This window comes from Palaemon carinicauda, chromosome 32 (assembly GCF_036898095.1).
Source record: "Palaemon carinicauda isolate YSFRI2023 chromosome 32, ASM3689809v2, whole genome shotgun sequence".
Classification (NCBI taxonomy): Eukaryota; Metazoa; Arthropoda; class Malacostraca; order Decapoda; family Palaemonidae; genus Palaemon; species Palaemon carinicauda.
This window is the reverse complement of record NC_090756.1, coordinates 77,266,200-77,278,937: the sequence shown is the minus strand read 5'-3', so window position 1 is coordinate 77,278,937 and position 12,738 is coordinate 77,266,200. Positions and strand designations below refer to the sequence as shown.

Genomic DNA, 12,738 nt, shown 5'->3' with positions numbered 1-12,738 from the left:
AAAATAAGAAGAATGGCAGGTGTAGTGAAGATTACTGAGATGATAAGAGTGTCAAGAGTGAGATGGTGTGGGTAAGTGTTAAGGATGGAAGGTGGGGAGGGAGTGAGGAGGGCTTGGGAGGAATCTGTTATGAGAAGATCAAGAGGGAGGCAGAGAATAAGAGAGCGAGATAAGGTTAAGGATGATATGGAGACAAGAGGTTTGGTAGAAGAGGATGCCTTTGATCGAAGGAATCAGTCAACCGACCCCTTAATGTAGGGATAACAGTGGGCAAGAAAAAGAAGAAACTAGAATCCCTTATATGAGTCCTGAATAACTTACTGTTGTATTTACTTTATCTAATGGCAAAAAAATGTGGCAAAAAGATGTGCAAGGAGATTACAGGTATGGCAATTAAATTTCTCCTTATGATATCCAAGTAAGAAGCTCACAGTGTTAAACCTTACTGTAAGCTTTTCTTTCAACAATTTGGTGACGTTGAGAAGTGCTCTCCTGGAGTACGTCTTGTAGTAGTCCTTCAGCTGGGCACCCAGAAAATGCTCGGAGGAGAAGAGAGGATGGTGGGCGAAGGTCAGTTGGTGGATCTCCAAATCTAACATTCCCCCATCTTCCTGATTGATGAGTTGTAGTTCTTCTCCAAACTTAGGCTAAAAATGTAGAAAACAATGTCTAAGATAAAACTGGCACCAATGCAGGCATAAACATTCCCACACAGATAATAATATGTTAAATGCATGAGGGTCAAACCCTTGTTCTGATAAATATAACCTCTTGTGGTCCCTTTAATCTAATATATAGGTATCTGGAAGTAGCCCCATTGACCTTACAATTATTCTTCCTATTATATTTCCTACCATCAACTTTCTCTTGTCCGAGGACACAAAGAAAGTTCAACCCAAGACTTACCTCAATGAATGCTGTCAGAGGTTCCAAATCCACATCCCTGTCAGCTGGAAGGTGATGAAAGATTTTATCATTGATGGGGTTATCCATACGATCCAAGAGTCCAGTTTCTAAAAACCATCTCCTGTTATGAAGGAAAATATTTAGTCAAGTTACATATAGCGAAGACACATAAATAAGAAACACAAAGTAAAAATAATATTGAGCAGGATATTCCATCAGTCAATATATCACATCATCAACATCTTTTTTATTACATCAGTTCTCCTATTCACAAAATAGATGATACTTAATTATCTTATAATTTGTAAGTATTCAATCACTTTTATCAAATAACAACCTGAAAGTAATTTGTACTTTTCCTAACTATCCAAACTTGAGTTCTTTACTATATATAGTTCAGGCATGGCTGGAATATAGCCATACACTTTTAACGCGAGGTGTTTATGGCCCTCTGCTAGTTAGCAGGGTAGCAAGGGGTAGATCAGCCCTCTGCTCACACACTCACCCAGTGCGTTACGTCACAAGATTGCCCAATTTCTCATTGTTAATCAGGTACACAACGGATTTACACCAGAAGTCGATCCACGAGGCAGCCTGTTCACAGCTTCCGCAGCAGAGAGTCTCCTGTTGCACTGCTAACCTTTTTAAGGTGATATTGTGTGGCAGTGCCAAGACCGCTAGGTACAGTAGCAGTGGCTGAGAGATCATCGTGGAGGAAGTTGTAATATTTATTATGTCATACAAATGGTGGAGGAATCAACTGCGATGAGTTGCTAGCACCTGAGATTGCAGATCCTGTGACCTGGGATATGACCTTCCTGGATCCATTTAACACCATAGACAAAATCAACTCAATTCTGAACTTTCCAGTTCAGGGGGTCTGGCAGAGAACGTCAAAGACTGTATCCTTCCCTTCGATTGGAGCAAAATGGATCACCCAGTCCATTGATTTTCCTTATGCAAGCTAAGATCTACATAAAGGAATGGTCCGACTCTCTCTGATCGGTGGCAGAGGTCTTTGGGCTACCTGGCAAAGGCAGCACAGTGCCTGGGTATTCCGATTCCTCGTCTTTAGATTCATTCAACTCGAAGCTCACACCCATAAGACCCTGAGTTGGGTCACGTTTCTCTATAACTACCCTGACAGAGGCACGAGGCCCAGAGGGGAGGTTCTAAGCTATAGGTACTGACGAGTCTGGAACCGAACCGAAAGCAACCTTCCCTTGTTCTTGCTTGGGCATACAGAGCCTTCAATGCCCAGTTCTCTGGTAGGATTATTGTAATCTTCTACTTCCTGGGCTTAGCTGCGAAGGAGGCAAGAAGAGAGGAAATCTCTTTCTGAGGATACCCTGTTGGCTGTGAAACCTGCTGGGGAGACACAGGGGTACGAAAGAGTCTCCTGGGGCGGATTGGTCACAAAACAACTGCTTCCAATAAACAAGGTTGAACTCCAAACCTCAGGGAAGCAAGTTGCTTGTGTGTATCCGCCAACTGATCGGCAAAGACAGACTGAACAAACTTCCTCTCTAGAGGATTTCTGATCCTAAGACTTCAGAGAAGTCTAATTCCAAAGTGGTATAGGTAAGCTCCTGGCTACAGATGCTCACCTTTAATCAACCTAAAGAGTTAATGGAGTCTTGAGTCTAATCAAGTCTCCAACTCTAGAAAAAAATCCCCAAGACACAAGAGTCAAAGGGAAAAAATCCCCAAGACACAAGAGTCAAAGGGAAAAAATCCCCAAGAGTAAAGTTTCACTTGCCAAAGTCAGTGAAGGTGGAATGAGACGTCTGTCTCCAACCACAGTTAGGATCAAAGTGAAGAAGGTATGATTGAGTGGGTGGGGATGTAATTTCCCTGCTACCACTGGTAACAACCAGAATGGTTAATGGTTGTCTTATAGCCGTTTGACAGCTTGCGCTAACATTTATCTCCACAGTAAAGAGCAAACAAACAATCCCTCAGGAAATGTAACACCAACCATTGCCCTACTTTTCTTAACTTTGTATTCCTTATTATTTCCCTATAATTGATTTTATGTAAACATTGTCCTATTTCGTTCATCTCAATATGTTATTTTCATTAGTAAAATAAATTTTTGAATATACTTACCCGATGATCATGTAGCTGTCAACTCTGTTGCCCGACAGAAATCTACGGTCGGGATACGCCAGCGATCGCTATACAGGTGGGGGTGTACACAACAGCGCCATCTGTGAGTAGGTACTCAAGTACTTCTTGTCAACAAGAACTCAATTTTCTCCTCGGTCCACTGGTTCTCTATGGGGAGGAAGGGCGGGTCCTTAAATTCATGATCATCGGGTAAGTATATTCAAAAATTTATTTTACTAATGAAAATAACATTTTTCAATATTAATCTTACCCGATGATCATGTAGCTGATTCACACCCAGGGTGGTGGGTGGAGACCAGCATACATGTTAACAAAGAAGCTAAGTATCCCGTATCTTATTTTAGCCGTTATTCAAAATAACAAACATAAAATAAATAAGTACCTGGTAAGGAAGTCGACTTGAACCATTACTCTGCCTTTTTAAGTACGTCTTCCTTACTGAGCCTAGCGATCCTCTTAGGATGCTGAGCGACTCCTAGGTGCTGAAGTATGAAGGGCTGCAACCCATACTAAAGGACCTCATCACAACCTCTAATCCAGGCGCTTCTCAAGAAAGAATTTGACCACCCGCCAAATCAACCAGGATGCGGAAGGCTTCTTAGCCTTCCGGACAACCCAGAAATATTTCAAGAGAAAGATTAAAAAGGTTCTGGAATTAGGGAATTGTAGTGGTGGAGCCCCCACCACTACTGCACTCGTTGCTACGAATGGTCCCAGAGTGTAGCAGTTCTCGTAAAGAGACTGGACATTCTTAAGATAAAAGACGCGAACACTGATTAGCTTTTCCAAAAGGTTGCGTCGAAAATATTTTGCAGAGATCTATTTTATTAAAAGGTCACGGAAGTTGTGACAGCTCTAACTTCGTGTGTCCTTACCTTCAGCCAAGCTTGGTCTTCCTCATTCAGAAGGGAATGAGCTTCTCGTATTAACAGTCTGAAAATAATAGGATAAAGAATTCTCTGACATAGGCAAAGATGAATTCTTAACTGAACACCATAAAGCTTCAGACGGGCCTCGTAAAGGTTTTTAAAATAGAACTTAAGAGCTCTTACAGGACATAATACTCTTTCTAGTTCATTTCCAACCATACGATAAGTTTGGAATAACGAACGATATTGGTCAAGGCCGAGAAGGCAGCTCGTGCTTGGCTAGAAAACCAAGATGTAGAACATGTAGCCGTTTCGGATGAAAATCCGATGTTCTTGCTGAAGGCATGAATCTCACTGACTCTTTTAGCTGTGGTTAAGCATATCAGGAAAAGAGTCTTAAAGGTGAGATCTTTCAGGGAGGCTGATTGAAGTGGTTCGAACCTGTCTAACATAAGGAATCTTAGAACCACGTCTAAATTCCAACCAGGTGTAACCAAACGACGCTCCTTCGTGGTCTCAAAAGACTTAAGGAGGTCCTGTAGATCTTTATTGTTGGAAAGATCTAAGCCTCTGTGACGGAAGACTGATGCCAACATGCTTCTGTAACCCTTGAAAGTGGGAGCTGAAAGAGATCGCTCTTTCCTCAGATATAAGAGGAAGTCAGCTATATGAGTTACAGAGGTACTGGTCGAGGATACGGATACTGACTTGCACTAGTTTAGGAAGATTTCCCACTTCGATTGGTAGACTCTAAGGGTGGATGTTCTCCTTGCTCTAACAATCGCTCTGGTTGCCTCCTTCGAAAAACCTCTAGTTCACGAGAGTCTTTCGATACTCTGAAGGCAGTGAGACGAAGAGCGTGGAGGCCTTGGAGTACCTTCTTACGCGTGGCAGACGTAGCAGGTCCACCCTTAGGGGAAGAGTTCTGGGAACGTCTACTAGCCATCGAAGTACCTCGGTAAGTTATTCTCTCGCGGGCCAGAGGGAAGCAACTAGTGTCAACTTTGTCCCATCGTGAGAGGCGAACTTCTGCAGTACCTTGTTGACAATCTAGAACGGAGGGAATGCATATAGATCTAGATGAGACTAATCTAGTAGAAAGGCATCTAAAAGAACCACTGCTGGGTCCGGGATAGGTGAGCAAAGTATTGAGAGCCTCTTGGACATCGAGGTTGCGAAGAGATCTATGGTTGGCTGGCCCCAGGTGACCCAAAGTCTCTTGCATACATCTCTGTGGAGGGTCCAATATGTTGGAATTATTGTCCCTTCCTACTGAGACAAACTGCTAAGACATTCAAGTTGCCTTGGAAGAAATTTGTTACTAGTGAAAAGTCTAGACCTGTTGAACAGGAGAGGAGGTCACTAGCAAACTCGCACCATGTCAGAGAGTAGGTCCCTCCTTGCTAGGAGATGAACATCAAAGCAGGGAGTTGTCCGTGTTGACCTCCATTACTTTGTCTTGAAGGAGAGACCTGAAGCTTTTCCAGGTCAGACGTACTGCCAGAAGCTTCTTGCAGTTAAAATGCATTGTCCTTTGACTCGAGTTCCATAATCCCGAGCATTCCCTACCGCCTAAGGTCGCACCCCAGCCTACGTCCGATGCGTCTGAGAAGAGAACGTGGTTGGGGGTCTGAACAGTCAGGGGAAGACCCTATAAAAGGTTGATAAAGTCCTTTCCTCAGGTTAGATCAGACTTATCTTCCGGAAACCGAGATCGAGACCGCTTCTAGCGTCTCGTCCTTTTCCAGTGAAGAGCTAGATGAAACCGAAGAGGACGGAGGTGAAGTCTTCCAAGTGACACCAATTGAACCACGGATGACAGTGTCCTAACCAGACTCATCCACAGCCTGACAGGGCCGTATTCCTTCTTCAGCATCTTCTGGATGGATAGCAGGGCTGGGGATTGATTTTCTTGTTCAGCCATGTCCTCATCAGAGGGTTCCTCATCCGAAACTGATGAGGAAACGGCAACGGAGTGGGCAACGTCTGACTCGCTGAATCCGGTCGCACTGGTGGATGCGTGACGTAGCCGGACACAAGATCTTGGTACTGCTGCACAGTCTGTGAACTGTCAACCATGGGGATGCGAGGAAGTACAGCGACAACCCGAAACTGTCTAGACTGTCTGGGTAGTACAGACAACCCCTTATCGGGTTGCTGAAGTTGCCGCACTGCGTCACAACAAGTCACCTCTGCTAGTTGTTGAACGTCTTCCCAGTGAAACACTGAACGTCCACAACCACCTCCGAGAGTAGCTTAACGTCAACGTGCGACTGGCAACCCACACTGGGTCGCACCGGTGGAGGAACCATCTCAACTGGCGGACGTGAGTAGGATACCTCAGCGTCAACAGGGCGTACAACCAACCGGTAGGAAGGTCGTTGGCAAGAAGGTTCTTCTCCGTAAAAAATCCTCTATCAAGGACTAAGCTTGGACTGCATGTCTTGCAACAAAGCCCAAGGTCTATGGGAGCAGGTGTGGCAACAGACGAGGTTAGCGACTGAAGCGGAACCATACACCCTCCCTGGAAGCATGTTATGCTTAAATTAAAGTCCATAGGAGGCTAAGCAGCTTAAGGCTCCTCTCCAAATGACAGAGTCCTCAAGGGAATATCAGAAGGAGGGAGAACAGCACTTCTCATCTACAGGAACCATATCCGAGAAAAGCTAGGTTCTCTCAGTGAGGGTTTCACTGGTGCAAAAGCAGCAGACCAGAAGGCAACGTCATGTAACTGTTTGACAGTCTGTGAGATGGCAACAACCAAAGTTGTGTGGGGAAGCCTCAACTCCTGACTGACTAGTTTGCTGCGGGCGAGTGGCGGTAACCACAGTGTGTTGCGGAGGCTGACACACCGTGTCAAAACACGGCAGCTTGTGGTAGCTCACGCACGGCAACGGAGTGCTCTGTGTGTGGGAGTCATCATACATCTGGCAGGGTTGACTGTGCATGGGTGGAGGAGCTCTCACAACAAGAGTGTGAGAGCAGGAAGCCATGCCGGGCGCACAACCGTGGGAGGTGTAGGCCCACGGGTGCATCGTCAACCTTCTCCGCAGTCGGAGTGTGGGAGCTGGCAACAACAAAAGCAGAGTGCTGGAGCGTGGGAGGGGCTGCGGTGGGTTGCGGAGCATGCTGTATGGTATGCGGAGCATGCTGTATGGTATGCGGAGCATGCTGCATGGGTTGCGGAGAAAGCCGCATAGTGCTGGAACCCGGCAGCTCTACAGCACCTTCCCACTGCTGATGCGGAAGCTCACGCATGTCAACGGATGGAGCAGCAAGAACATGCGTCTGGCAGGGTGGACTGCGCATCGGTGGTGGAGCTCTCACAGGTGGAGTGTGGGAGCAGGCAGCCGCAGTATCTGCTGAGCGCACAACCTCGGCGGGTTGTAGGTTAACAGGTGCAGTGTTAACCTTCTCAGCATGATACTCCTGCATGAATGCCGCAAGCTGAGACTGCATAGTCTGCAGCATGGACCACTAGGGTCTATGAAAGACAACAACAAACGGAGCTACTGTCCGTTGTGACTGAGGGTCTAAAACAGCTGGTGCGGCAACAGACGGAGTTACTGCCTGTTGCGGTACCACCTTGCCTCTCTTGGGAGGTGTGCAGTCGTCGGATGACTGGAGCGAGTCCGAACTGACCCAGTGGCTACACCTAGGCCGTTGGACTTGCGCGGAAGGGACCGACTTGCACTTAAAAGCTGCAAGATTTGGTCCATGGTTTCTGCGAGAAACCTCTTCCGCAGACGAGGAATAAATGGGCTCTCTCGTCTTTGTGTGGGTGGGGTGATCACGTCAGCAACGTGTGTAGATACACCCGAAACCACGGAGGGAAACGTCTGTTCGTATATCAAGACCTGTGGAACCCATAAGTCCTTCGACATTACTTCTCCCCTGGGCTTGGGAGCTTGTAAGAGGTATCGGACAAGGTGAACAACTGGCACGAACAAACGAACCCTCGAACGCAACACTGTAACACTTTGCGCATATCACTTTATCACTTTTGATTTTCTGTTTGCACTTATTTCACTGAACTCGAAACTTTAAGTGATTTGTACCTGAAACACGCAATCCTATCCTTCATTAAAAGGTAGTAATTGCGAAAACAGTTTTACAATGTAACAGAAAAACATAATGAAAGATAAAGAATTCAGTGGCTGGAAAAGAGACTAAACACTAGATCAAATAAACTACGTTTAAAATCTCTCACCGCATAAAGCCTGGGAACAAGAATAAAACTCTAGAAACGTTTTACCTTCTTCCCCTATAGCGACTAGGGAGAAGAGTAAAAAACGAGAACAACGTTACCCGCTTGAACGAAACGTTTATCCTCCTCTCTCTCCCTCCGTCTCTATCTCTCTCTCTCTCTCTCTTGACTTAGAACCTGAGAGATGAGCCCAATTATATATCGTTAAAACATATTATTTGTTAAAGGAAAAAAACTGAAAGGTTTCCCAAATAAAAAGTTCCTTTATTAGAATTAAAACCATTTAAGCTAAGAAAGAATGAACGAAACGCTAGAATCGGTTTACTCTTACTGCAACGTGAAACCGTGAAATACTCTCTCTCTATCGTAACGATAGAGCGCATGTTGAACGTTCTGAACGTCAACAACTGCGGAGACTAAACTAAACGTTAGTTCATCTTTGAAAACAGTACGAGACTATCAAAGAAATTCTTTCAAAAACATTAAAATTAAAATAGCATAAATTCTTAACAGGAAATACGATATGACGGGCTCAATGTTAATTAACTTCGGTTCCAAGTAAGGACCGCCTACTATTAGGAAAGGTCGTATATAAACAAACATAAAAATTAATTTTTATAAGTTTATAATAAATGGAAAGTTAATCGAAGAGGCCTATAAATGGCGGAGAGATATAAAATAAATCTATAACTTTGTTAAGCAAAATTACCAAAAACCTAAACACACTTCCGTCTAAGGGAAGGGTCGGTCATTAAAAGTGAAAGAGAGTCTATACTCTCTTCGACACCAACACTTCCGTCTAAGGGAAGGGTCGGCCATTTAAAAGTGAAAGAGAGTCCATACTCTCTTCGTCACCATAATTAAATCTATCCAAAACGAGTTCAAGTTTTGAAATGAAGATAAAACCCCTGCATAGCGAAAGCTCAAAACTGGAATAGTGTACTTCACCAAAAAGTTGTGAAAACAAATCCAGTTAGGGACGGCGTATTAGTAGGTCTTGCCGGTGGCACGACAGAGGAAAAATTGAGTTCTTGTTGACAAGAAGTACTTGAGTACCTACTCACAGATGGCGCTGTTGTGTACACCCCCACCTGTATAGCGATCGCTGGCGTATCCCGACCGTAGATTTCTGTCGGGCAACAGAGTTGACAGCTACATGATCATCGGGTAAGATTAATATTGAAAACTTTCCGTTTTTGTATGTTCTTAAAAGAAATGAATCATGGAGTTGAATAAACATGAGTAAAGTTTCTATCGATATAAAGAAAAGCTATTCTTGGGAATGTGTTATGTGAGAACATTTTGATTTTCATACACACATATGTTCTCTAAGTCTTGGGTAGTGCCATAGCCTCTGTACCATTGGTCTTCAACTGAATGGTTAAGGTTCTCTCACTTGAGGGTACATTCAGGCACACTATTCTATCTGTTTACTTTAATCCTTTCCTTGCTGGGCTATTTTCCCTGTTGGAGCTCTTATAGGGCTTATAGCATACTTCTTTTCCAACTAGGGTTGTAACTTAGTAGTAATAATAATAATAATAATAATAATAATAATAATAATAATAATAATACATACATACATATACCAAGGCACTTCCCCTAATTTTGGGGGGTAGCCGACATCAAACAAATGAAACAAAAAAGGGGACGTCTCCTCTCTACGTTCCTCCCAGCCTGACAAGGGACTCAACCGAGTTCGGCTGGTACTGCCCTAGTTAACATAGAGAGAGGAACAGTAACAAATACCGAAGGGATAAAGCTGCCACATGGAAATGTCATCCAAGACATAGATGAAGCAGATTACAAATACCTTTGGGTGATAGAAGGTGAGGCAATAAAACACCAGGAGATGAGAGAAAAGATCAGAAGAGAATAGATGCAAAGAATTAAAGCTATAATGAAGTCAAAACTTAACTTTAGAAATATAGTACATACATACACATATACCAAGGCACTTCCCCCAATTTTGGGGGGTAGCCGACATCAACAAGAAACAAAAACAAAAAGGGGACCTCTACTCTCTACGTTCCTCCCAGCCTAACAAGGGACTCAACCGAGTTCAGCTGGTACTGCTAGGGTGGCACAGCCCACCTTCCCACATTATCCACCACAGATGAAGCTTCATAATGCTGAATCCCCTACTGCTGATACCTCCGCGGTCGTCTAAGGCACCAGAGGAAGCAGCAGGGCCTACCGGAACTGCGTCACAATCGCTCGCCATTCATTCCTATTTCTAGCACGCTCTCTTGCCTCACTCACATCTATCCTCCTATCACCCAGAGCTTCCTTCACTCCATCCATCCACCCAAACCTTGGCCTTCCTCTCGTACTTCTCCCATTAACTCTTGCATTCATCACCTTCTTTAGCAGACAGCCATTTTCCATTCACTCAACATGGCCAAACCACCTCAACACGTTCATATCCACTCTGGCTGCTAAATCATTTCTTACACCCGTTCTCACCCTCACCACTTCGTTCCTAACCCTATCTACTCGAGATACACCAGCCATACTCCTTAGAAAACTTCATCTCAAACACATTCAATTTCTGTCTCTCCATCAATTTCATTCCCCACAACTCTGATCCATACATCACAGTTGGTACAATCACTTTCTCATATAGAACTCTCTTTACATTCATGCCCAAACCTCTATTTTTTACTACTCCCTTAACTGCCCCCAACACTTTGCAACCTTCATTCACTCTCTGACGTACATCTGCTTCCACTCCACCATTTGCTGCAACAACAGACCCCAAGTACTTAAACTGATCCACCTCCTCAAGTAACTCTCCATTCAACATGACATTCAACCTTGCACCACCTTCCCTTCTCGTACATCTCATAACCTTACTCTTACCCACATTAACTCTCAACTTCCTTCTCTCACACACTCTTCCAAATTCTGTCACTAATCGTCCAAGCTTTTCTTCTGTGTCTGCAACCAGTACAGTATCATCCGCAAACAACAACTGATTTACCTCCCATTCATGGTCATTCTCGTCTACCAGTTTTAATCCTCGTCCAAGCACTCGAGCATTCACCTCTCTCACCACTCCATCAACATACAAGTTAAACAACCACAGCGACATCACACATCCCTGTCTCAGCCCCACTCTCCATAAACACCTCGGCAATGCCAGTAATCAGGTACAGTGCTGGAATAGTGGAATGGAAGAAATTAGAGCTATGCAAAATGGATAGGAAAATTAGAAAGGTAAAGAATACGCACTAAACACTGCACCCAGAGTGAATATTGACAGGCTCTATGTACCACGAATTGAAGGAGGAAAAGGAATCATCAGTATAAGACCAGTGAAGATGAATGGCTAATGAGTGCATGGGAAGAAAACTTGATAAAGGAAGATGAAGACCCAGAAATGTATAAGTAGAGAACAGGAAAAAAAAAAAAGAGATGATAAGAATGGAAACGAAAACCAATGCATGGACAATTACTGAGACAAACTGAAGAATTGGTCAGTAAGGAAACATGGCAGTGGCTACAGAGAGGAGAACTTAAGAAGGAAACTGAAGGGATGATAATGGCAGCACAAGATCAGGCCTTAAGAACAAGACATTCAACGAGCTATAGACGGAGATAATATCTCGTCAAAGAGCAGGAAATTTGAGAAGCAACAAGGCTATGTGCGTATTACTTGCACCTGAAGTCAAGAGTCTTGCTGAATGACAGCTGGGAGTGGCTTTCACACTTCCCACATGTAGCTATAACTACCTCATTCAATTGTAACAGCTGTTTCAGCTTAGTGTAAGAACAAAAGCAGGACTTTGAAATCTACAACCAGGATAGAGTACAAAGCATCCCTCTTACTTTCAACTGTGACAAAGATATAGAAGAATTGAGAAAACATACTTGTTTTTCTGTTGGAGCAAACGGTTTTCAATTATATGTAGATTCGTTAGAGATACATATGGCTTCTCTCCCACAAAGAGTCCCTCATCCTCTAAATCTCTCAGCTCGTCTGCATTGACTTTACTCTGGCTGTCACCTGCATGAGAAGTTACAGTACTCCTTTATGACAAGTATTTATTTCAGTTAACTACTACATGTTTTTCATTGCTATCATCAATGACTGTATATCTCAATCAAATTTGCTTTTCATTATCGGTTAAATCTACAGTATCTACGATCTTACTTGGAAGCACGGAGGGGATAAAGAGGTTTTCCATAACAAGGTCTTCGTACCCTTGGACGTATGTGGCTGGAACAACCTGGGACGTTAAATAAGACGAGGGAGCGACCAGTGATAATTTGTCCGTTTCTTCACCTGAGATTAGGAATATACAAAAGAATTAAGACAATAGGCATAAAAAACCATCACACAGTAAGGAGTTTCAGCTAAATGTTTCAATTCAGTTTCATAATTAAAATTACAATGATTACTACCAGTGACATTAACTTACAAAAAGGACCTTCAATTACCATTGAGATACAGTAGATCAAAATAACAGTAATTACAGTATTAATCCCACATTGGGAGTCACAATAAACATAAGAGATTGGCTTTCTGCTGTCATAGAAGCCTCATTTATATGAATCTAGAGAGGGATAGTCATTGTTAAAACAGTAGTTTGGACAATTAATGGTATCACAATTGCTTACAAC

At 43.6% G+C, this 12,738-nt stretch overlaps 1 protein-coding gene across 4 annotated transcripts in view; it reads right to left on the bottom strand.

Moving 5' to 3' along the window:
* LOC137625393 (coiled-coil and C2 domain-containing protein 2A-like) overlaps positions 1 to 12,738 on the bottom strand; it is a 256,721-nt gene that overhangs the window by 190,370 nt on the left and 53,613 nt on the right. For all 4 annotated transcript variants that reach the window (XR_011040859.1, XM_068356265.1, XM_068356263.1 and 1 more), the window contains exons 5-8: positions 12,269 to 12,400; positions 11,986 to 12,121; positions 907 to 1,027; positions 447 to 647 (exon numbers count right to left, since the gene is read on the bottom strand). Coding sequence is in view for 3 of the 4 variants with exons in the window: in XM_068356265.1 (XP_068212366.1) it covers positions 447 to 647; positions 907 to 1,027; positions 11,986 to 12,121; positions 12,269 to 12,400 (590 nt within the window). In the remaining variant the exon portion in view is untranslated. The remainder of the gene's footprint in view (positions 1 to 446; positions 648 to 906; positions 1,028 to 11,985; positions 12,122 to 12,268; positions 12,401 to 12,738) is intronic.